The sequence below is a fragment of the Myxine glutinosa genome, chromosome 8, assembly GCF_964187855.1.
Source record: "Myxine glutinosa chromosome 8, kmMyxGlut1.1, whole genome shotgun sequence".
In the NCBI taxonomy this organism is placed as follows: Eukaryota; Metazoa; Chordata; class Myxini; order Myxiniformes; family Myxinidae; genus Myxine; species Myxine glutinosa.
In genome coordinates this window covers 13,106,064-13,131,486 of record NC_136268.1, presented here as the reverse complement: position 1 = coordinate 13,131,486, position 25,423 = coordinate 13,106,064, and the positions used below count along the sequence as shown (strand labels likewise).

The 25,423-nt window shown below is 45.2% G+C and overlaps 1 protein-coding gene across 1 annotated transcript in view; it reads right to left on the bottom strand.

Moving 5' to 3' along the window:
- Positions 1–2,073: 2,073 nt before the first annotated feature.
- The window catches only part of LOC137412430 (serine/threonine-protein kinase ULK2), a gene marked incomplete in the record, with an annotated part of 138,914 nt that continues 115,564 nt past the window's right edge, over positions 2,074–25,423 (bottom strand). Inside the window, 3 exon segments of the mRNA XM_078782942.1 lie at positions 2,074–3,183; positions 17,290–17,425; positions 17,625–17,791. Of these exon segments, the coding sequence (XP_078639068.1) occupies positions 3,137–3,183; positions 17,290–17,425; positions 17,625–17,791 (350 nt within the window).

Here is a 25,423-nt window from a genome sequence, read left to right as displayed (position 1 = left end):
AGTTCCCAAACCACTGGAATGCGGCCTTCTTTCACCAGCAGATTACAGATCTGTCATTCTCTTCACACCCCAACTTCCTGCTGCCTTCAACATATCTCCCACAACTCCCGTTGGCCCTCCCGCTTTTCTGCCCTTCATTGCTTTTATCGCTTCCTCAACTTCCTTCTCAGTTATCTTCTCTGCCGGTCCTAAAACTGGGTTACTCTCTATGTTGCCATCCCATTCATTCTCTGTATTCAACAGCATTTCCATATATATTTTCCATCTTCCTTTAATTCCATCTGGGTCGACAACGATTTGTCCCACTTCATCCTTCAAGCAACTCACCCCCATCACATCACACCTCTCTTTCGCTATCTGCTTTGCAATCCTGAATACTGCTTTCTGACCCTCTTCCGAATCCAAGCGTTCTCCGAACATTTTCCTACATGCCTCCTGCGCCTTTGCGACCTCTTTCTTTGCAGCCTTCCTGGCTGCCTTATAACTTTCATGCTCTGCTGTTTCTGCTCCCATACCCTTCGCCTTCTGCCACTCCTTGAACTTCTTCCTCTTCTCGTCAATCCTCTTTCCAACTTCATCATCCCACCACCATGTTTCCGAGTGCCTCGGTGGGCCTTTTGTCCATCCACATACCTCACCAACGGCTCCCAACAGACGAGCTTTCATTGACATCCAACCACATCATCCTCGACCCGACTCAGCCTCTCTTTTAATGCCTCCCTTACTGTCACCTCTTTCAACCTCCACACCTTCATTCTCGGTTGGTACTTCACCCGCCGAGCTCTCCTCGCACCTTTCACCCTTACGTCGCAGACAACCAAGTGGTGCTGTGAAACAGCCTCCTCCCCCGGGATCACCTTTGTGTCCCGGAGGTGCCCCCTATCTCGCCTACGCACCATCAGGTAGTCAACGGTTGTCATCGACCCACCTGACGTGTATGTAACAAGCTTATTATCCTCTTTCTGGAACTGAGTATTACAAGTCAACAAATCAGCTCCATCAGCAAACTCCAAAATCCTTTCACCTTCTCCATTTCTCACACCATATCCGTAACTCCCATGAACTCCGTCAAAACCATCCATACTCCTTCCCACATGTCCATTTAGGTCTCCTCCTACCACAACAACTTCCTCCTCTTTCACGTTTTCCATCAGCTTCTCTATTGCACACCAGAACTTGTCCTTCTCTTCATCGCTTCGACCAACCTGCGGAGCATATCCCGAGATGACGTTCACCAAGAGCTTTCCAATCATCCAATCTTTCCAATCAAACATGGAAACCCACCGACACGTGGAAACCCACCGACACATGGAAACCCACCAACACATGGAAACCCGACACATGGGAACCCACCGACACATGGAAACCCGACACATGGAAACCCACCAACACATGGAAACCCGACACATGGGAACCCACCGACACATGGAAACCCGACACATGGAAACCCACCGACACATGGAAACCCGACACATGGAAACCCACCTTGCCTTGCAATCCACCTGACTAATGAACGCAATTGTAAAATTATCTTTTTCATGTTAATTTGTCCAATTATTGCCTGATTCGATTGCCCTATAATTATTGAGTACGTGTTCGACAACATGTTACACAACATGCTAAAACACTCAGGAAATTACAGGCCAGTTACTTTACACCATCAGTGTTCTAATGCGTGTATCCCGTAACCACACGTTTGTTGAACCTAAACATGTGCAAAAGTTGCATTTTTTGTGGACACGTGACTACCAATTGTCATGTGACATCAAAATGTGTGCAAGACTCGAAAGAAAAAAGTAATGAGAGGAGAATTTGAAATGCCCAGTGGTTGTGAAAAAAGTCGAGTTTGATAGGGTGGCCATTTTTCCCCCATAAGGAGTACTACCGTGTTCCATGATAGTAGGATTCCTGGTTCATCCCTGGTTTTCCTTTCTTGTATCCGGCATTCTTCCCCTCACCCATTCTTTCTTCAATTCCTGCTCTGTTGTTAGTGTGATGTTCCTGGTCTGTTATGTGCTTCAGCTCTTATATGAGCCTTGACTTAACATATAAAAAGATTTGTTGAAAGCCACATTAACGCTCAGCGATACCATTTTATCTCTTGGCATTCAAATAATAAAGCAACGTTTCAGCAAATAAATACACGACTCATAAAAGACATTGGAATTCATGAGCAAAACTAACAAGATGGTTCTCACACAAAGTTTCAAGTATTCCACGTTCCAGGGCAACAAATGCAAAACGAGCATCAGGAAACAATACTTTCACACAGCATGGCAAAGCAAAGGCAGCATTTGAGAAAGTGAATTGCAAAATACAAGGTGTCTTCGTTTCACACCTGGATACCCTTTTGATGGGCAAGTATGCTTAAGTTTCTGAAGAGACCATTTACCTTCACCGGACAGAGGATGTGTTTCCGAATACAGGTATTGCTCAAGGTCCAGATACAAAATGACAGAAGAATGAATCTGACTCGGTCAATAAAGTCCAACTGGATATCGTACATATGCTCTCAATTGCACGACAGGATGGGACACAGGATATATTATGTCCAACGTCCAGCTCAAGGATAACCACAGGTTTGGGCTTCGCCCAAAAAACGGACCTGCGCTATAATACCACAGGGCAGACAAAGCTTTGCCAGCCAAGCAGCCTCGGCCATTTGTCACCGCCATTTATATAATAAACATATCTATATATTTATATATTTACATTAAAAAAAGTTGAAGTGCAAGATAACCCTTTGTGAAAACGTTTCAAAAGATAAATGGTCAATAATGTGAGTCGGTCGACAGCAAACAAAATCCAGTTAAATGTACTCACGACCCTCATATCACGTTGATCAAATGTTTGTCCGAAATGCAACAAAAATGCTTTCAGACCAAAGTGCTAGCGACAGACAAAGTGAGCATTAAAGAGTAGTTTAAGGGACTAAAAAAAAAACTACGATAGGCATTAGCAAATAAGAGATAACGAGGGCAAACCTGGGAAGGTATGAATCGGGGGCTGGGGAAGAAAAAGGGGCCAAGGAAGCTAACTCTAATAAACCCCGTTGCTAAGTCTTCCCTTTAGCTTGGATTCTTTTTGAGGAAGTGTTCTGGCAGCAACATGGGCAGGCAGATTTAAGGCCCTGGCTTCAAGGATGCTCCATTGCACACAGGTGTTGCTCCACATGCTGCTTGTCTGGGAAAGAGGAGGAGGGGATGAAGGATGAGGAGGAGATGGCATGACAATCAGGAAATTAAATACAGCACGGTCATTTGTTTTGTAGCACCATATGGTAAAACAGTCCAACAAAGTTTGAAAAGGTTATGAACAAAGCAGGAAAAAATAATGCGAAAACAACACTCTTCGACGTCACAACGTCGGCCGATTTGCCTGCACCCACATTATACATCATTATAATACTTGCACCAAGTTTGATTTAAATCCATTCAGATGTTCTCAAGTTATCACATTTTTACCTGACATGACCTCTGGCCTTTGACATCTTGACCCCAAAATTTAATCAGTTCATGTTTACATCATTATACATAACTGTACCAAGTTTTAATTTAAATCCCTTCAGCAGTTCACAGGTTAGCACATTTGTACATGACATGACCTCTGACCTTTGACCGCGGGACCCCAAATTTTAATCAACTAATCTTTACATCATTATACATATATGTACCAAGTTTGAATTGAATTCCTTTAGCAGTTCTTAAGTTATAGACCTATTACAGACTTTGACCTTTGACCTCTTGACTGCAAATTATAATCAGTTAATCTTTATGTTGGAACCCATCTGTGGATCGGTCCCATCGGCCGATGGGTCTGACCCATCTGTGGATGCACGAGAAATGACAATGCAGACCCATCGGCCGATGGGACCGATCCACAGATGGGTTCACCCATCATCTATTCACCCATTACATCCATTCACCCATTACATCATCTATATATATATCTGTGCAGTGTCTATCTTGTGTTGTGTTGTGTTGTTTTGTGTTGAGTTGTCACTGAACTACTTTCTCAAACTATTGTGAAATTGTACCAAACTTCTGGTATGCACATATCTCTCCCGTCGGCGGTATGTCTGAAGGGTATTTAGAAAGAAATTTTTTCCATTTTTTTATTTTTTATTTTTGGAATTGTTTCGGGAATTTTTTTTTTTTCAACTTACCTTTTCAACTTCAATTGTTTATAAGTATATTACAAATACATTTGTGCAAAATAATTGTTTGAATTATGATTGGTTTAAACAATGACAAAACGGCAACTCGGGTACAGTCATTTGTCTATATATCGACACATCTGGGCAGTGTCTGTGTTCTCACTTAACGACTCCCTCAAACTTTTGTTTCCCTGGTTGTGAAGTGTTTTTAATAACGTTGTGGTGGTTTTGAATCACGTAGTGGTGAGGTATATTGAATTATGTGGTGGTGAGGTGTTATTAAATCACATGGTGGTGAGATGTTTTGAATTACTTGGTGGTGAGGTGTTTTGAATTACTTGGTGGCGAGGTGTTTTTAATTTCGTGGCCGTGAGGTGTTTTTATTACGTGTTTTATGGCTGTGAGGTGTTTTTATTACGTGTTTTATGGCTGTGAGGTGTTTTTAAATGACGTGGTGGTGAGGTGTTTTTATTACGTGTTTTATGGCTGTGAGGTGTTTTTAAATGACGTGGTGGTGAGGTGTTTTTATTACGTGTTTTATGGCTGAGGTGTTTTTAAATGACGTGGTGGTGAGGTGTTTTTAATTTCGTGGCCGTGAGGTGTTTTTATTACGTGTTTTATGGCTGTGAGGTGTTTTTATTACGTGTTTTATGGCTGTGAGATGTTTTTAATTTTGTGGTGGTGAGGTGTTTTTATTACGTGTTTTATGGCTGTGAGGTGTTTTTATTACGTGTTTTATGGCTGTGAGGTGTTTTTAATTTTGTGGTGGTTAGGTGTTTTTATTACGTGTTTTATGGCTGTGAGGTGTTTTTATTACGTGTTTTATGGCTGTGAGGTGTTTTTATTACGTGTTTTATGGCTGTGAGGTGTTTTTATTACGTGTTTTATGGCTGTGAGGTGTTTTTATTACGTGTTTTATGGCTGTGAGGTGTTTTTATTACGTGTTTTATGGCTGTGAGGTGTTTTTATTACGTGTTTTATGGCTGTGAGGTGTTTTTATTACGTGTTTTATGGCTGTGAGGTGTTTTTATTACGTGTTTTATGGCTGTGAGGTGTTTTTATTACGTGTTTTATGGCTGTGAGGTGTTTTTATTATGTGTTTTATGGCTGTGAGGTGTTTTTATTACGTGTTTTATGGCTGTGAGGTGTTTTTATTACGTGTTTTATGGCTGTGAGGTGTTTTTAATTTTGTGGTGGTGAGGTGTTTTTATTACGTGTTTTATGGCTGTGAGGTGTTTTTAATTTCGTGGTGGTGAGGTGTTTTTATTATGTGTTTTATGGCTGTGAGGTGTTTTTAATTTCGTGGCCGTGAGGTGTTTTTATTACGTGTTTTATGGCTGTGAGGTGTTTTTAATTTTGTGGTGGTGAGGTGTTTTTATTACGTGTTTTATGGCTGCGAGGTGTTTTTAATTTCGTGGCTGTGAGGTGTTTTTATTACGTGTTTTATGGATGCGAGGTGTTTTTTATTTCGTGGTGGTGAGGTTTTTATTACGTGTTTTATGGCTGTGAGGTGTTTTTATTACGTGTTTTATGGCTGCGAGGTGTTTTTTATTTCGTGGTGGTGAGGTGTTTTTATTACGTGTTTTATGGCTGTGAGGTGTTCTGAATTACTTGGTGGTGAGGTGTTTTGAATTACGTGGTGGAGGTGTAATCGTCCCAAACTTCCAGTCTGCACCTACAGTCACGTGAAAAAGGAAGTACACCCCATGTAAAGTTTTGACTTTTTCAACATATTTCAACATACAGCTATTTGATCTTCATTTCAACAATATTGAGAGATAAAGGTGATATAATATAACAAATATCATGAAACATTTACATTTTGTAGTCCATTGTATAATTTAAATAAACATAAATGGAAATTTCGCATGTGGAAAAAGTAAGTACACCCCTACATTTATCACTACTTCAAATACCTAAAATTACAATCAGGTGCACCAGCTCAGGTGCAAATGATTAGAACATTGTTAGAGAGGATCTTGGAGGAACCTGTCTTATTTAAAACTCAGACATTTAGTTTGGTTTGCTCTTTGTTGTTGAAGTGTGCGGCGTCACCATGCCTAGATCAAAATAGCTCTCTGAGGCCTTCAGAAAGAAGGTTATAGATGCCTACGAGTCTGGGCAGGAATTTAAAAAGATCTCCAAACAATTTGAAATCAATCATTCGACTGTCCAGAAGATCATCTACAAGTGGAGAAGATTCCAAACAACTGCCAACTTGTTCAGGCCAGGCTGCTCCAGCAAGTTCAGCCCGAGAGCAGACCGCAAGATGCTGAAAGAAGTCTCTAAGAACCCCAGAATGTCGTCACGGGACCTACAGGTAGCTCTTGCCACTGTTGATGTCAAAGTGCACGAGTCTACCATTAGAAAGAGGCTGCACAAATTTGATCTACATGGGAGGTGTGCCAGGAGGAAACCTTTGCTGTCCAGAAAGAACATCAGGGCAAGACTAAAGTTTGCCAATGAACACCGAGGCAAAGACCAGCACTTCTGGAACAATGTGCTCTGGACAGATGAGTCAAAGGTAGAGCTATTTGGCCACAGTACCAGAAGACATGTTTGACGAAAACCAAAGACAGCATTTGACCACAATAACCTGATACCAACTGCAAAGCATGGTGGTGGAAATATTATGGTTTGGGGCAGCTTTGCTGCATCAGGGCCTGGGCAGCTCACCATCATAGAATCCACTATGAATTCTTCATTGTACCAGGGGGTGCTTGAGGATAATGTGAGGCCATCTGTCGGAAAGTTGAAGCTCAACCGAAGGTGGACCTTGCAACATGACAATGACCCTAAACATACCAGTAAATCCACCAAGGAATGGCTGAAAAGAAAGAAATGGAGGGTTCTGGAATGGCCAAGTCAAAGCCCGGATCTAAATCCCATCGAGATGTTGTGGGGGGATTTGAAACGAGCTGTGCATGCAAGAAACCCCTCAAACATCGCACAGCTGAAAGAATTCTGCATGGAGGAGTGGGCGAAAATTTCTCCCAGTCAATGTCAGAGACTGGTAGACAGTTATAAGAAACGCCTACTCGAGGTTGTTTCTGCCAAAGGTGGCAATACCACCGATTAGAGCCAAGGGTGTACTTACTTTTTCCACATGTGAAATTTGCATTTATGTTTATTTAAATTATACAATGGACTACAAAATGTAAATGTTTAATGATATTTGTTATATTGCATCACCTTTATCTATCAATATTGTTGAAATGAAGATCAAATAGCTGTATGTTGAAATATGTTGAAAAAGTCAAAACTTTACATGGGGTGTACTTACTTTTTCACGTGCCTGTACCCCTCCCCTATGTATGTGCTGAGGGGTTCTTTCTTGAAAAAAAAAACATTCAACCTAAATCTTCAACCTAAATTGCCTATAAAAATGTAATATCACAAACACAACAAATACATTTGTACAAAATAATTGTTTGTATTATGATTGGTGTAAATCATGACAACACAGCAACTCAGGTACAGTCATTGTCCTCAGGTAAAATAAGCCCGTTCCTTAGTAACGACGCTTTGTGAGGCGAGCGTAGCGAGCCGAGCCAAGCTAGTTACACATATTTGTATCAAGTTTGGATTAGGTAACTTCAGCCGTTCTCAAGTTATAGACCTGTTACAGACTTTGAACTTTGACCCCAAAGTCTAAGCAGTTAATCTTTACATCATTATACATATTTGTACCAAGTTTGGATAAGATAACTTCAGCCTTCTGAAGTTATCGCGGTGACGAAAACCTATCACGGACAGACGGACAGACAGAAGGACGGACGGCCGGACAGCCGGACGGACAACCTGAAAACCTAATGCCTCCGGCGACTTCATCGACTGAGGCATAAAAATGACTAACAACCATTTCTCCATATATCAGGGACACGCATCATGGCTGTGCTATACTTATTTTGTATCATGGCTTTGCTGTAGTTATTGTTACGTTTGTGGGGGTAGGGATGAAATACCTTAGGAAAGGTCGGATGGTTTCGTTTACCATGGACAGTGTGACGTGAAGAAGAAGCCCACCTCGATGTACATAAGCAGGGTAAACGTTCAGGTTAACAGTGTTTGCATGTCACCACACGGAGGGTGGTTTTTGTGTTAGTTAGATAGGGCGTAAGATTAATAATTCCGAGTAGGTATTGCCTCCTGTGATTTTCCCTTCTGCTTTATTTCAACTAAAAAGGGCCGCCGTTACGAACGAGAAGAACGGCCATAAAAGCTCCATTCACCCACAACACCGTCATGCCGAAAGAGACCCGAACATCTGCCGATCGGCACGTAAACCCCGCCCCCGAACATTGTCGATGAGAGACCAGATTCCGACCCTGAAGGATCGTAACTGGCAGGCCACGCCCCGAGCTTCGTCGATGGGCATCAAGAAGGCCGTGAGGCTCCGCCCCAAAGGGGATGATTGGTCAGGTATATGGACTGATGTGATGGGGTGCAGGGATTGGCCGAGTGTGACGTCAGCGAGGAAAGGGGAGGGTCAGCGTCAGCTCCCTCGCTCTCTCTCTCTGGTCTGGCGTTGGTGGAAGCGGTCACATTATCTGGCTCTCTTGGACCTGGCCTTTAGTGCGAGCGGTCACGCTTGGATTCTCTCTCTCGCTTGTTCTGGCCGGGTTGGAGGATGGCTGGATTCATGCCGTGTGTGCCAGGGAGACTGATTGGAGCCTTGTGGAGCGTGGAACAGCTGGGGGTAGGACGGTGTTCCCGAGCTGTGGTGCCCCCAGACACGTTTTGCCGCCGTTTCGCGGCTACGGTGCCATGTGGCGATTTGCCCCATCTTGTGCGCTTTCCTTGCGGAGACTCAGGGTCACTTCATAGTCATCCTCATCAGCGCAGGCTGAGTATCGGCCGACTCACCAAACCATTTTATTTTATTTTACTTCTCCCTGTGTCGTGTAAGTGTCTAAGTGGATGGTCCCTCACCTTAGCCTTATAGTTACCTCAACTTTCATTTTTATTGCTTCACGTTATTTTTAATAAATTAATTATTTGTTGCATCTTACTCTTGTGTGTCGTGTCCGTTTACTCGATTGTGGATCGAGGAATAAAACCCCGTGGCGGCCGTCCAATCAGGTATGGCTCCGGGCCCTTCCCGCGCGAGCGAAAAGATAATCCCGCCAAGTTCGGGTATACGCCTCAGAGTTAAAGTATCTGTTCGGCTATCTGTCCAAGACTGGTCTTCAACGGCCAGGGACTTGACATCTGGTGTGCAGGAGTTGGGATTCGGACCCTTGGACACTCGGTGTCTGGAGTGCAGGTGTGGCACCCGCTGAGTGGAAATTGCACTCAGCTTTTGAATCTAAATTTATTAACGATCGCCTCCCTCGCGGAGGGAGGGTCGATTGTAGTACCGAAGCCCAAATTTTATAGTTGATTGGTGTTGGGAAAGGGTGCAAGGCAGTGCGTTGCTAAATTTATTTATTTATTTTTCTGAGGAAATTACGCGCATGCGAGGAAAACTGCTCATCACGTAATGGCGGAAATGAACGAAATGGAGGAGCAGCTAGAAGGTTTTGAAGTGCAAAGAAGCGGGTCGGGTTAGAGTTTTATGAGGGTAGGATTGGAACCTCCCCCGTCCCAAGCGTTCCAACCCCTCCCCCACAATGTCGGAGCCTGGGACACAGGGAGCAGATCCCATGGCTTTCCAGGCCATAAACAACACAACAACATGCATTTTAAGGCCATTTTCCCGGCTAGAGCGGGGGTTAGCCTTGCGGTCCCCATGACAATCTTCTCCATTTTGCCCTATTTTCTGCGTCTCCCCTTGTTAACCCCCTTGCTCGCATTTCTTCTTCCACCATCTTTAGCCAAGTCTTTCTCGGTCTTCCCCGTCCTCTACTTCCTTCTACATTCATTTCCATCACTCTTCTCAACCAGTCACTTTCATCCTTCCTCAACATGTGACCAAACCATCTCAACCTGTTTCTCTTCACAGCATCAATCACAGGCTCTATTCCCATCATCTTTCGCAATTCATCATTTGTCTTCCTCTCTCTCAACGATAGGGTATCCCTGGTGTTGGGCTAGCGGCTAGGGTGCCGGCTTAGGATCCTAGGATCCTGGGTTCGAATCCCGGTCAATCGCTGAATTAACGCCAGGGGGGTTGACTCAGCCTGTCATCCTTCCGAGGTCGGCAAATTGAGTACCAGTTCACTGGTAATTCCCTGCTTGTCGTTAAAGGCGGCAAAAAGGGTTGGCGTCAGGAAGGGCATCCGGCCGTAAAACATTGCTTCAAAAAGGGGACCGAAAAACAACAACAACCACAGTTCCCGAAAAAGGCCAACCCCCGCTTGCGGGGGAAAATGGCCTCTAAAGGTGTTTTTTTTTTTTTTTTTCTCAACGATACTCCACACATCCACCGAACCATTCGCATTTCCACCCTTTCCAGCCTTCGTTGCTGCTCTACGTTCATTACCCATGTCTTGCTCCCATAAATCATAACACTTCTCACGCATGCAGCATACACCTTTCCCTTCAGCTTCAACGACACTCCCCTCATCAGCACGCCACTCAGTTCCCGAAACTTCTTCCATGCACATCTCACTCCAGCAACCGTTGCCGAGTCTGATCCACCTTCTCCATTCAGCACGTCTGCGAGGTGGCAAAATGTTTTCACACCTTCCAGCTTCACGCCGTCTCCAAGATCCAACTCAACATTTCCTCCATCTGCAGCTCCCTCTGTGCACATCTTACATTTGAATGTAGCTGCCACACTGGTTAATGACCCTCTCAGACCACTACATTTTTGATGAACCCACTCAGCGCACATTGTACATTGAATGGAGTTCACTCCGACAACCTTCCTGCACAAAGCACACGGCCACTTCCCAGTTTTTTCCACCTCACCACATGCTTTACCACTTGCCATTACCTTCATCTTTCCGATATTCCCCTTCAGACCTTTTGTCTCCATACATTCCTTCCACTTGTTCATCTTTGTTCTTCAGTCCATCCATACGTTCCGCAAACAACACCAGATCATCTGCATACAACAACTGCCATGGTAAACCCTCCTTTACGTTCTAAGCCAGCACCTCCATCACAGCTACAAATAGTAGTGGACTTAGTACCGTCCCCTGATGCACTCCCACCTTCACCTCAAACTCACCACTGTTCCCGTCCTTCATCCTTACAGCTGTTACAGCTTACCATGGGAGCGTCCTTCGTCGCGCTCTTTTGTACATTGCCATCACTACTATGATCAACCATTCCTCCACTCCTAACTTCCTCAATGCCCATGTCACTACTTCGCATGGAACCCTATCGAATGCTTTCTCCAGATCAACAAACCCAAGAAACAACTTCTTCCTCTTCTCCATGTACTTCTCCTGCAACTGCCTTACAATAAAAAGCACGTCTGTCGTTCCTCTTCCTGGCATAAATCCAAACTGCATTTTGTCAATCTTCACTTTATTTCTTATCCTCCTCTCCAACACCCTTTCCAATACCTTCATTCCATGCTCCATAACTTTATCGCTCTATACGAGCCACAGTCCAGAGGGTCACATTTCCCCTTGTATAGAGGGACGAGGGTACTCAGTTCCCAATCCACTGGAATGCGGCCTTCTTTCACCACCAGATTACAGATCTCTGTCATTCTCTTCACACCCAAACTTCCTGCTGCCTTCAACATATCTCCCACAACTCCTGTCGGCCCTCCCGCTTTTCTACTCTTCATTGCTTTTATCGCTTCCTCAACTTCCTTCTCGGTTATCTTCTCTGCCGGTCCTAAAACTGGGTTACTCTCCATGTTTCCATCCCATTCATTCTCTGCATTCAACAGCATTTCCATATATCTCTTCCATCTTCCTTTAATTCCATCTGGGTCCACAATGATTTGTCGCACTTCATCCTTCAAGCAACTCACCCCCATCACATCACACCTCTCTTTCGCTATCTGCTTCGCAATCCTGAATGTCGCTCTCTGACCCTCTTCCAAATCCAAGCATTCTCCGAACATTTTCCAACATGCCTCCTGCGCCTTTGCTACCTCTTTCTTTGCAGCCTTCAAGGCTGCCTTATAACTTTCATGCTCTGCTTTTTCTGCCCCCGTACCCTTCGCCTTCTGCCACTCCTTGAACTTCTTCCTCTTCTCGTCAATCCTCTTTCCAACTTCATCATCCCACCACCATGTTTCCGAGTGCCTCGGTGGTCCTTTTGTCCATCCACATACCTCACAAACGGCTCCCAACAGACTGTCTTTCATTGACATCCAACCACTTTCAAGATCAACCACATCATTCTCTTCCCTACTCAGCCTCTCTTTTAATGCCTCCCTTACTGTCACCTCTTTCAACCACCACACCTTCATTCTCGGTTCGTACTTCACCCGCCGAGCTCTCCTCGCACCTTTCACCCTTATTCCGCAGACAACCAAGTGGTGCTGTGAAACAGCCTCCTCTCCCGGGATCACCTTTGTGTCCAGGATGTGCCCCCTATCTCGCCTATGCACCATCAGGTAGTTAACGGTTGTCGTCGACCCACCTGACGTGGATGTAAACAAGCTTATTATCCTCTTTCTGGAACTGAGTACAGCAATACCCCGGCCTACATCATTAATTTGTTCCATAAGCCGTGACGTAACTCGGTTTTTGACGTAAAACGGGCGTAATGCTTTAAAAATGCCTTAAAATGAAGACAAACACCGTCTTCGCCGTCGGTGCTTTTTCAGTGACGTATGCGAGAATACGTTCCCTATCATGAATGATGGTCGATACCGTCGACCGTGGCAGCCCTAAGGCATGCGCCATCACCGACACTTTTTCACCTTTTTCATACCTTTTATTCAGATTTAACTTATCTTCCATCGTAACCACATTACGCTTGGAAACACTAGCACTATCCTTCTTAGGACCCATGGCTAACACAGACACAGTAAAGGAATAATCACAAAAATAACAGCGAAAGGCAAAGCAAGCACGCGACCGCAGCACAGGACAAAATTAATATGGCGTCGCCTTTGTTTTGAATGAGAACCAGCAGCTATGCGTACGTATACTGTAAGTACATTTTAAAAATATTTTTAGTGTGCTTTTTATTGTATTTTAAATTGTTTTTTAGCTTCTTTTATTGTTAATTTTTATGTACTATTTTATTTCCTTTAAATATATTTTTAAGGAAAAATTAATTTTTTTCACGTCCTCCTATATCATAATAGGAGGACGTGAAAAAAATTAGGAGTGACGTAAAGTCGCACATAATGACGTTCGCTGAACTGAAATTTACTCTGGAAGAGTGGCGTAAAGTCGGATTTGACGTAGGTCGAAATGGCGTAAAACGGGGTATTGCTGTATTACAAATCAACAAATCAGCTCCATCAGTAAACTCCAAAATCCTTTCACCTTCTCCATTTCTCACACCATATCCATAACCCCATGAACTCCCTCAAAACCATCCATACTCCTTCCCACATGTCCATTTAGGTCTCCTCCTACCACAACAACTTCCTCATCTTTCACGTTTTCCATCAGCTTCTCTATTGCACACCAGAACTTGTCCTTCTCTTCATCGCTCCGACCAACCTGCGGAGCATATCCCGAGATGATGTTCACCAAGAGCTTTCCAATCATCATTTTCACCATCATCAACCTTTCACTCACTCTAGTCACGCTCACCACACTGTCTAAAAACTCCTCAGAAAACAGGACACCAACACCATTCATGCCTTCTGGGAATCCTTGCCACACAAGCTTGCATTTCTGTCCCTGCCTACCCTTCACCATTCTCACACCACTTCCCTTCCATCTCGTCTCCTGCACACAACATATGTCCACTCTTCTTCTGACCAATACTTCCACCACTTCTCCTGATCTCCCTATCATTGTCCCTACATTCCATTTCCCAAACCTCAGAAACCGATCTCCACTTCGGGCATCAGACGTTTCGTCGTCATAAATGGAGTGATTTCCACCCTTGCTTCTATCGGGTTCCCCACCTTGAGTTTTGACGAGAGGGAGTGGGGTCCCCCATGGGGTACTTCGGGCTGTACCCTGCCCATATGTAGTTGTGATTGTCATGGTTCTCTTTTTTTCAGGCCATGATGCTAAATTTCATGGGACGATTGCAAAATAATATGAAGGAAATGGGTGAACGATTGGAAAGCAAATTTAATGCCCAAACTAACGAAATTAATGGAATGAAATTACAAATGAACAACAACAGTGAACAATTGGAGGGACAAATTAATGGATTGAAGGGGGGAATTGAAAGGACAAATTAAGGGAATGGAAAACAAAATTGATGAAATTGAGGGAATAAGACAGGAACTGGAGGAAAGAATTGATAAAAAAAGAGGGGAGAATGGATAATCAGGACAGACTGGGGGAATTCAAGACAAAATTGGAGACTAAATGTGGGGAAATGGAGAAAGAGTTTTGAATTAAAACGGGAGGAAATGGCATTAAAAATAGAATAGGGTACAACCCAGGCTGTCCGAATGGGGGAAAAGTTGAAAGAGAGAATTGGGGCAACTAATATGAGAATCAATAAAGTAAAAGAAGACCTGGAAGGCTGTCGGACCTGTGTGGATGCCAGAATTCGACAACAGGTAGAGGAATGTGGTCTCTTTAAACAACAGCTCTTTGACGAGCTCTTTAGCTCTTTCACGAGCCTCGATTCAGTATACAAAAAAAAACAAAAAAAAAAACAGGGGGGTGAATTGGCTGAAGAGGTGAAGGAATTGCAGTCCCATGTAACACAACAAGAGCAGGTTTTTATTAGTAAAGGCCTGTGGGGGCCGCAATTGACTGGGGAAAGTATGGATGAAATATTTCAAGAGCGGCTGAACACTTGGGACAATACCATCAAGGGGGAGGTTGCTCGGGTCCAACAGAGTCTGGGAGATGAGGTGAGTCGGTCCGTTAAGCATCTCCAGAATGAGATTAAAGTGACCCAGGGTACCTTCACCACGAACCACAATTGGGCACTGGAGGCTCTGAAATTGAATACACAGTTGGGGGGTGTTTTGGCCCTGGGCTGGATTCGGACATGGAGGAGTCGGGGAGAAGAGCCTCGGGAAAAACCATCCCCCTTGTACATTTTGATGGGTCAGGTAGTTTCGAGGCTTTCCTGATGCAATTTGAATGCGTGTCTCAGCTCAATAGTTGGGGGTAGCGAGAACGCATGGGGTGTCTGGTGGAGACTATGCGGGGGCCAGCTGCAGACATTCTAAACCTTGTCCCAGAGGGAATATTGACCAGTAGGGGCACTTGCGACAACTTGAACCACAGGTTTGGGACGGGTGCAAGGTGCGAACTGGTCCGGGTGCAGCTGTTGCATCGTAAATTAAAACCTGGGGAAACGTTGCAGGAACCGGCTCAGGATATTTACCAATCTGTGAGGATTGTGTATTAGGACCTCCCAGCACAGGCGTGGGAAAAGCTGTCGATAGAAAATTTTGTGGCGGCTCTTCCCGACCCCGAGGTCCTAACTCTGGTGGAGTTGCAGGACCGGGCCACGGTGCACCGAGCGGCTGAGTGCGCGGTGAGACTGACCTTTTTGAGGAGGTTGTACCATGCACCTGAGAGGTCACCGGTGGAGGTACGACAGGTGGAGGTACGACAGGTGGAGGTACCTGTATTTAGTGTTTGGGAGGGAGACTAACTGCTCTATCTGGTGAAGCTTCTCCAGGTACAGCCAGAAAACGTTTGTAAATGATGGTATGTCTTCTGCCTCCAGTTCCAAGCATAAATTATTGAAAGCCCCTTGGTGTTCATTGCGCAAAAGCCATGGCTGCATCCACAGCTTCCTCTTATTACTCTGACGTCGTCGCCTCTGCCTGAGTATCAAAACCGCCAAAATCCATATAATTCTTACAGCGAGACTTCAACCGTGTCATCTTCTTTTTCTCTTGTTTTTGTACTGTACTTTTGGCATGCACCAGAGTAACCAATCATTGCTCACCTTTTCACAGCGCAAGTTCCATTGGTGTCACTTGGTGTGTCCTTGTGTGTTATCGGAATGGCACTTTTTCCACCATTTCTTATGATTATCCCACAACCATCCAGTTGCGCCAGGTGGAGGAAATGGATTGGTGTGGCCTTGGCCTATGACGCTTCAAATCAAAGCATTTACCCCATAAAAAAAATAGGAATTACAAGCAGCTGAGTTACCCACAGCCATGTAAGGCTTCTAGCAAGTTCATGATGGCTGTCACAATTGAAAACAAAAATTTTTTTTTGTGGAAATGCTTTCACATGCAGAGCGAAACTCAATATGTGCCATCCCTCAGAAGCCTGGTGTTGGCTTAGCGGTTAGGGTGCCTGCTTGGGATCCTAGGATCCTGGGTTCGAATCCCGGTCAACCACTGAATGAACACCAGGGGGGTTGACTCAGCCTGTCATCCTTCCGAGGTCGGCAAATTGAGTACCAGCTCACTGGTAATTTCTGTGTGTTGCAAGAAGTGACTAACAGGGTTGGTGGCAGGAAGGGCATCCGGCCATAAAACATTGCTTCAAAAAGGGGACCACGGTGCCCCAAAAAGGCCAAACCCTGATCTGTGGGGAAAAATGGCCTCTAATGGTGGTTCCTCAGAGGGATGTAAACTGGGTGTCTCATCTGCTCGCATTAGTTCATGGACATAAAAGATCCCATGTTGTCTTTCACAAAGAATAGGTGAGCTATTCTCAGAGTGTGCGAGTTATGCATCTCGGAGTGGCGACCCACCCAGGATTGTAACCCAGGCTAAGAAAGAGCTTTGGCAAAGCAAATCTCTGTATAGACTATAGAGCATGGCACACAAGTATAAGAAAAAGTACAAATGGCTGCAAGGATTGTCATGATTCAAAAAAGGATGAAGTTTCAGGATTTCTCCCACTCAACTAATTTTAGTAATGATATCCTGAATATTTTGAGGTTGGAATCACTTGTTAAGCTGCATAAATTGCAATAGCTCTGTGGTGGGGAGGAAGGGCGTCAATAAAATTATCTGTAAAAACAAGAAACACAGGGTTGTTATTTTTTCAGTTTGTTTAGTCATTCCTCTGTCAAATGCCAATCAATATGGATGACAAAGAAACTGATTTTGTTTTAAAAAATTTGAGATGATTGGATACAAAAAGAATCAAAGCCAGGGTTGTCTAACTTTTACACATTTGAGAGATGCATTTGGTCATGCTTTGCCTTACATTGGTGCAGGAGCTGTGCATCATGGGCAGTGGGTAAGATCAGTGCCAGGCCTTCGAGTAGCCGGGCAGAGAGGCGGTATCGTTCTCTCACTCCACAGCCTCCGCGGAACATCTCGTCCAGAGCCGCAGAGCGCACCTGAGGTTGTGGGGTCAGGTATAGAGAAAGCAGATAGAATCTCAGAGAGTTATCTGCTAAACATTCATAGATATACTAATCATCTGCTTATTCTGCTGACATCTTGGCCAGAACCATATGAAGCAGAACACACAATAACATAATCGATGTATTAATCACAAAATTATCCATTTAAATGATTCAAGTGAGCTGGCGGTACCAGATCGAGGGCATGCGAGTAGGCGATGTGTTCTGCTGTTACACTCCCGCCAACCCCTGTGCCACTCATTAGTCGCTGCTTCCCAGCAAGGAAGGGTGCAAGATCCACAGAGAGCGAACGGCAAACAGCCACAGACCTTCTGAATTCTTCATTGAGGCACCTCACCACTGGAGTGGGAGGGTTGGGGATAAAACTCATGTGAACTGCTCCAGAAGCAGAAAACATATAAAAGGGAGTGGGGTGATGAGCAAAGCAAAAAATAAAACAACAAAAACACTCCAAACAAGAACTGCTCTAAAATTTCCCTTTTTGCACTTTTGCCCATAAATGGTTCAGCAATGATCGAAAGTTTCCATATGTTGAAACTACCTGAGATGAAAGTTTCAATCAACTCAAGGATGACTTTGGTAAAATATATTTGAGGTGAATCTTCGCATTTGTAATGACAGACGGTATCCTGTTTGTTCCAAGTCTTTCCTTGAAAAATAGGGGCAATACCCCTGGGCACTCACATCTATATTATAAAACAGCAGTGTCTGTCCGCCCGTCTGTCTGTCTGTCTGTCCCTGAACTACTCCCTCAGTTTTGGGGCTAGCCCCGCCAAACCTCCAGTGGAACGTTTTGGGATCCCCGCGGATGTTGTAAGGGTCATTGTAGGAGGTTTCATAAATTCCTCAATAAAATTATGATTTTGAAATGGATTCGATACCAAGCTGCTCCAAATCCGGAAGTGAACAGATGACGATGATGAGCTGGTTTGATAATATCTCAATACAATCGTGATTTAACAGTATTTTGTTATGGTATCAATTTATGATTGGAATGATGCTGTTTGGAATTGAGTGAACACAATTATGATTTTGAATTTCCAAACGTACGGAATTCCTCCACATCCGGATGTAACGTCACCACGGATTAAAATATTTATTTATGTCACGAGTGTTGGTAAAAGTTTATTTTTATATTAATGCTATTTCATTTGTGATTGAAGTTATGCTCCCCGGTGTGTACCCCGGTTTAGAATAGGCACACCGTATCCCTGCGTGTCGTAAGAGGCGACTAAAAGGGTTGGCGTCAGGAACGGCATCCGGCCATAAAAACATTGCCTCAAAAAAGAGAACCATGACAATTACAACTACATGTGGGCAGGGTACAGCCCGAAGTACCCTGTGGGGGACCCCACTCCCTCTCGTCAAAACTCAAGGAGGGGAACCCGATCGAAGCAAGGGTGGAAATCACTCCATTTATGATGACGAAACGTCTGATGCCTGACGTGGAGATCGGTTTCTGAGGTTTGGGACATGGAATGTAGGGACAATGCCAGGGATATCAGGAGAAGTGGTGGAAGTATTGGTCAGAAGAAGAGTGGACATATGTTGTGTGCAAGAGACGAGATGGAAGGGAAGTGGTGTGAGAATGGTGAAGGGTAGGCAGGGACAGTAATACAGGTTTGTGTGGCAAGGGTGCCCAGAGGGCGTGAATGCTGTTGGTGTCCTGTTTTCTGAGGAGTTTGTAGACAGTGTGGTGAGTGTGACGAGAGTGAGTGAAGTGTTGATGATGGTGAAAATGATGATTGGAAAGCTCTTGGTGAACGTCATCTCGGGATATGCTCCGCAGGTTGGTCGGAGCGATGGAGAGAAGGACAAGCTCTGGTGTGCAATAGAGAAGCTGATGGAAAACGTGAAAGATGAGGAAGTTGTTGTGGTAGGAGGAGACCTAAATGGACATGTGGGAAGGAGTATGGACGGTTTTGTGGGAGTTCATGTGGGTTACGGATATGGTGTGAGGAATGGAGAAGGTGCAAGGATTTTGGAGTTTGCTGATGGAGCTGACTTGTTGATTTGTAATACGCAGTTCCAGAAAGAGGATAATAAGCTTGTTACAAACACATCAGGTGGGTCGACGACAACCGTTGACTACCTGCGGGTGCATAGGTGAGATAGAGGGCACCTCTGGGATACAAAGGTGATCCCGGGGGAGGAGGCTATTTCACAGCACCACTTGGTTGTCTACGATATAAGGGTGAAAGGTGCGAGGAGAGCTCGGCGGGTGAAGTACCAACCGAGAATGAAGTTGTGGAGGTGGAAAGAGGTGACAGTAAGGGAGGCATTAAAAGAGAGGCTGCGTATGGTAGAGGATAATGTGGTTGAGCTTGAAAGTGGTTGGATGTCAATGAAAGCTAGTCTGTTGGGAGCCGTTGGTGAGGTATGTGGATGGACAAATGGACCACCGAGGCACTCGGAAACATGGTGGTGGGATGATGAAGTTGGAAAGAAGATTGACAAGAAGAGGAAGAAGTTCAAGGAGTGGCAGAAGGCGAAGGGTATGGGGGCAGAAAATGCAGAGCATGAAAGTTATAAGGCAGCCAAGAAGGCTGCAAAGAAAGAGGTAGCAAAGGCGCAGGAGGCAGGTAGGAAAATGTTCGGAGAACACTTGGATTTGGAAGAGGGTCAGAGAGCGGTATTCAGTATTGCAAAGCAGATAGCGAAAGAGAGGTGTGATGTGATGGGGGTGAGTTGCTTGAAGGATGAAGTGAGACAAATCATAAAAATGGGTTCATCAAAAATGTAGTGGTTTGAGAGGGTCATTAACCAGTGTGGCAGCTACATTCAAGTGTAAGGTGTGCACAGAGGGAGCTGCAGATGGAGGAAATGTTGAGTTGGATCTTGGAGACGGCGTGAAGCTGGAAGGTGTGAAAACATTTTGTTACCTCGAAGACATGCTGAATGGAGAAGGTGGATCAGACTCGGCAATGGTTGCTGGAGTGAGATGTGCATGGAAGAAGTTTCGGGAACTGAGTGGCGTGCTGACGAGGAGGGGAGTGTCGTTGAAGCTGAAGGGAAAGGTGTATGCTGCATGTGTGAGAAGTGTTATGATTTATGGGAGCGAGACATGGGTAATGAACGTAGAGCAGCAACGAAGGCTGGAAAGGGTGGATATGCGAATGGTTCGGTGGATGTGTGGAGTATGGTTGAGAGAGAGGAAGACAAATGATGAATTGCGAAAGATGATGGGAATAGAGCCTGTGATGGATGCTGTGAAGAGAAACAGGTTGAGATGGTTTGGTCATGTGTTGAGGAAGGATGAAAGTGACTGGTTGAGAAGAGTGATGGAAATGAATGTAGAAGGCAGTAGAGGACGGGGAAGACCGAGAAAGACTTGGCTAAAGATGGTCGAAGAAGAAATGTGGGCAAGGGGGTTAACAAGGGGAGATGCAGAAAATAGGGCAAAATGGAGAAGATTGTCATGGGGACCGCAAGGCTAACCCCCGCACTTACAGGGAAATGGCCTTAAAATGACTGTTGTTGTTGTTGTTGTTGTTGTTGTATTGAAGTTATGCTGTTTGGAATAAAAATAGAGATATTGATTTTAAATATGAATGAGTAGATGATGCGAGGGTTTCTACTTTCAAACCATGACATTCGCAGATTCCCCATATGCAGATTCGCCATTGACTGGGTGTAGGACCATTCAAACGGGTACGTTTTTTGTGCAAGTCATTCACGAACCTGCTGTCCACGCTTCATGTTCGACTGAAGGTAGCACAGTAATGTGGAATTTATTCGTTCGTTTCCCATTCGCCGTTTTTTGTGTAAGTCATTCACGAACCGGCTGTCCATGCCTGACGCTCGACTGAAGGTGGCACAAGTCTCTATGGAATACTGCTCTCCCCTCTGGTCTGGTGCTCCTGCCTCACACCTAGCCCGTCTTTACGCTGTTGAAACCAAAGCGTTCAGAATCATTGGAATCTCCTGCGATGAAGCTAACTCCAAGGGCCTTTCACTCACTCACCGCAGGCAGGTTGGTGGTCTGTCCGTCTTCTACTGACTCCTCTCTGGCCTTGCCCCCCCAGCCCTCTCTGGGCTCTGTCCCCCAAATATTCCTACAGGTCGCACAAGATCTGCCTGCAACCCTCTTATGGTTAAACTGCCAAAATCAAGACTTTCTGCTCACCTTCACTCCTTCATTCCTCTTTTCTCCCGCCTCTGGAACAAACTCCCTCACTCTCTTCAATCCCACTCCACCCTCCAGGTCTTTAAAACAGCTGTTCACCACCATCTCTTATCCTCCCCCATCCAAAACCTTGATCTTTTCTACCCCCGCTAATTTCGATCCCCTTGTGTTTTATACTTCTCCCACCCCCCACCCCCCCTTCCCACGCCTCCTGCCCCCAAGCCCTCTCCCTCCCACACTTCTCCCTGCTCTCAAATGTTGTGGTTGTGTGCTTCCCCTTCTCTCCCCATCTTGTCTTCCGCTCCCTCTTTTTGTATATTTTGTTTGTCTGGTTGATTTGTTTGTGAAATAAATGTTAGCTCTTTCACGAGCCTCGATTCAGTATACAAAAAAAAGAAAAAAAAAAAAAAGTGTGTCATTTATTGGTTCTATGGTTTAGCATTCACCTTTTCTGCATTTTTGTTTGCTTTTGGCCTCCCACCTGTGCGCAAGGGTACCTTACTAGTGGTAGAATAAAGCAATATACTACACCGACTAATGGTGTTCTAAAAAGTATCACGGCATTTTAAACCAATTTCAATGGATGCTAGGAAACAGGGCAGCATGTGGAATCGTACCAAGACTTTAAACAAAAAACAAATATATATATATTTTGGGGGATAACCCCTCCTCCCCCTTCCATCCACCCCTCCCCCCAACCCTCCCACATAGACCTCCTTAGTCCCTGACTTTTTTTAATGCCATGAACAAACTTGAATTGCAACATACCAAGTGTCATTTTAGCCAAGTTTAGTCACAATTTCATCAGCAGTTTCAGAGAAGTTGCAAGTGTTTACAAACTGACGGACGATGTGCCATCTCATAAGCTTCCCCAGAACTGCATTCCAGGTGAGCTAAATATCAGAACACCAACCAGCCTTCAAGGCTTTTGTCCATCACCCAATGGAGGACCGTCTGGTGGTCATCAAATTTGTGTCTGGTGGTCATCAAATTTGTGTCTCGTGGTCATCAAATTTGGGTCTGGTGGTCATCAAATTTGGGTCTGGTGATCTCAAATTTGGGTCTGGTGATCTCAAATTTGGGTCTGGTGATCATCAAATTTGGGTCTGGTGATCATCAAATTTGGGTCTGGTGATCGTCAAATTTGGGTCTGGTGGTCTCAAATTTGGGTCTGGTGATCATCAAATTTGGGTCTGGTGATCGTCAAATTTGGGTCTGGTGATCGTCAAATTTGGGTCTGGTGATCTCAAATTTGGGTCTGGTGATCTTCAAATTTGGGTCTGGTGATCGTCAAATTTGGGTCTGGTGGTCATCAAATTTGGGTCTGGTGATCTCAAATTTGGGTCTGGTGATCTCAAATTTGGGTCTGGTGATCATCAAATTTGGGTCTGGTGATCATCAAATTTGGGTCTGGTGATCGTCAAATTTGGGTCTGGTGGTCTCAAATTTGGGTCTGGTGATCATCAAATTTGGGTCTGGTGATCATCAAATTTGGGTCTGGTGATCGTCAAATTTGGGTCTGGTGATCGTCAAATTTGGGTCTGGTGGTCGTCGCATTTGGGTCTGGTGGTCGTCAAATTTGGGTCTGGTGGTCGTCGCATTTGGGTCTGGTGGTCGTCGCATTTGGGTCTGGTGGTCGTCGCATTTGGGTCTGGTGATCGTCGAATTTGGGTCTGGTGGTCGTCGCATTTGGGTCTGGTGGTCGTCAAATTTGGGTCTGGTGGTCGTCGCATTTGGGTCTGGTGGTCGTCGCATTTGGGTCTGGTGGTCGTCGCATTTGGGCCTGGTGATGGTCAAATTGGGGTCTGGTGATGGTCAAATTGGGGTCTGGTGATGGTCAAATTGGGGTCTGGTGATGGTCAAATTGGGGTCTGGTGATGGTCAAATTGGGGTCTGGTGATGGTCAAATTGGGGTCTGGTGATGGTCAAATTGGGGTCTGGTGATGGTCAAATTGGGGTCTGGTGATGGTCAAATTGGGGTCTGGTGATGGTCAAATTGGGGTCTGGTGATGGTCAAATTGGGGTCTGGTGATGGTCAAATTGGGGTCTGGTGATGGTCAAATTGGGGTCTGGTGATGGTCAAATTGGGGTCTGGTGATGGTCAAATTGGGGTCTGGTGATGGTCAAATTGGGGTCTGGTGATGGTCAAATTGGGGTCTGGTGATGGTCAAATTGGGGTCTGGTGATGGTCAAATTGGGGTCTGGTGATGGTCAAATTGGGGTCTGGTGATGGTCAAATTGGGGTCTGGTGATGGTCAAATTGGGGTCTGGTGATGGTCAAATTGGGGTCTGGTGATGGTCAAATTGGGGTCTCGTGATGGTCAAATTGGGGTCTGGTGATGGTCAAATTGGGGTCTGGTGATGGTCACATTGGGGTCTGGTGATGGTCACATTGGGGTCTGGTGATGGTCAAATTGGGGTCTGGTGATGGTCAAATTGGGGTCTGGTGATGGTCAAATTGGGGTCTGGTGATGGTCAAATTGGGGTCTGGTGATGGTCAAATTGGGGTCTGGTGATGGTCAAATTGGGGTCTGGTGATGGTCAAATTGGGGTCTGGTGATGGTCAAATTGGGGTCTGGTGATGGTCAAATTGGGGTCTGGTGATGGTCAAATTGGGGTCTGGTGATGGTCAAATTGGGGTCTGGTGATGGTCAAATTGGGGTCTGGTGATGGTCAAATTGGGGTCTGGTGATGGTCAAATTGGGGTCTGGTGATGGTCAAATTGGGGTCTGGTGATGGTCAAATTGGGGTCTGGTGATGGTCAAATTGGGGTCTGGTGATGGTCAAATTGGGGTCTGGTGATGGTCAAATTGGGGTCTGGTGATGGTCAAATTGGGGTCTGGTGATGGTCAAATTGGGGTCTGGTGATGGTCAAATTGGGGTCTGGTGATGGTCAAATTGGGGTCTGGTGATGGTCAAATTGGGGTCTGGTGATGGTCAAATTGGGGTCTGGTGATGGTCAAATTGGGGTCTGGTGATGGTCAAATTGGGGTCTGGTGATGGTCAAATTGGGGTCTGGTGATGGTCAAATTGGGGTCTGGTGATGGTCAAATTGGGGTCTGGTGATGGTCAAATTGGGGTCTGGTGATGGTCAAATTGGGGTCTGGTGATGGTCAAATTGGGGTCTGGTGATGGTCAAATTGGGGTCTGGTGATGGTCAATTTGGGGTCTGGTGATGGTCAATTTGGGGTCTGGTGATGGTCAATTTGGGGTCTGGTGATGGTCAAATTGGGGTCTGGTGATGGTCAAATTGGGGTCTGGTGATGGTCAAATTGGGGTCTGGTGATGGTCAAATTGGGGTCTGGTGATGGTCAAATTGGGGTCTGGTGATGGTCAAATTGGGGTCTGGTGATGGTCAAATTGGGGTCTGGTGATGGTCAAATTGGGGTCTGGTGATGGTCAAATTGGGGTCTGGTGATGGTCAAATTGGGGTCTGGTGATGGTCAAATTGGGGTCTGGTGATGGTCAAATTGGGGTCTGGTGATGGTCAAATTGGGGTCTGGTGATGGTCAAATTGGGGTCTGGTGATGGTCAAATTGGGGTCTGGTGATGGTCAAATTGGGGTCTGGTGATGGTCAAATTGGGGTCTGGTGATGGTCAAATTGGGGTCTGGTGATGGTCAAATTGGGGTCTGGTGATGGTCAAATTGGGGTCTGGTGATGGTCAAATTGGGGTCTGGTGATGGTCAAATTGGGGTCTGGTGATGGTCAAATTGGGGTCTGGTGATGGTCAAATTGGGGTCTGGTGATGGTCAAATTGGGGTCTGGTGATGGTCAAATTGGGGTCTGGTGATGGTCAAATTGGGGTCTGGTGATGGTCAAATTGGGGTCTGGTGATGGTCAAAT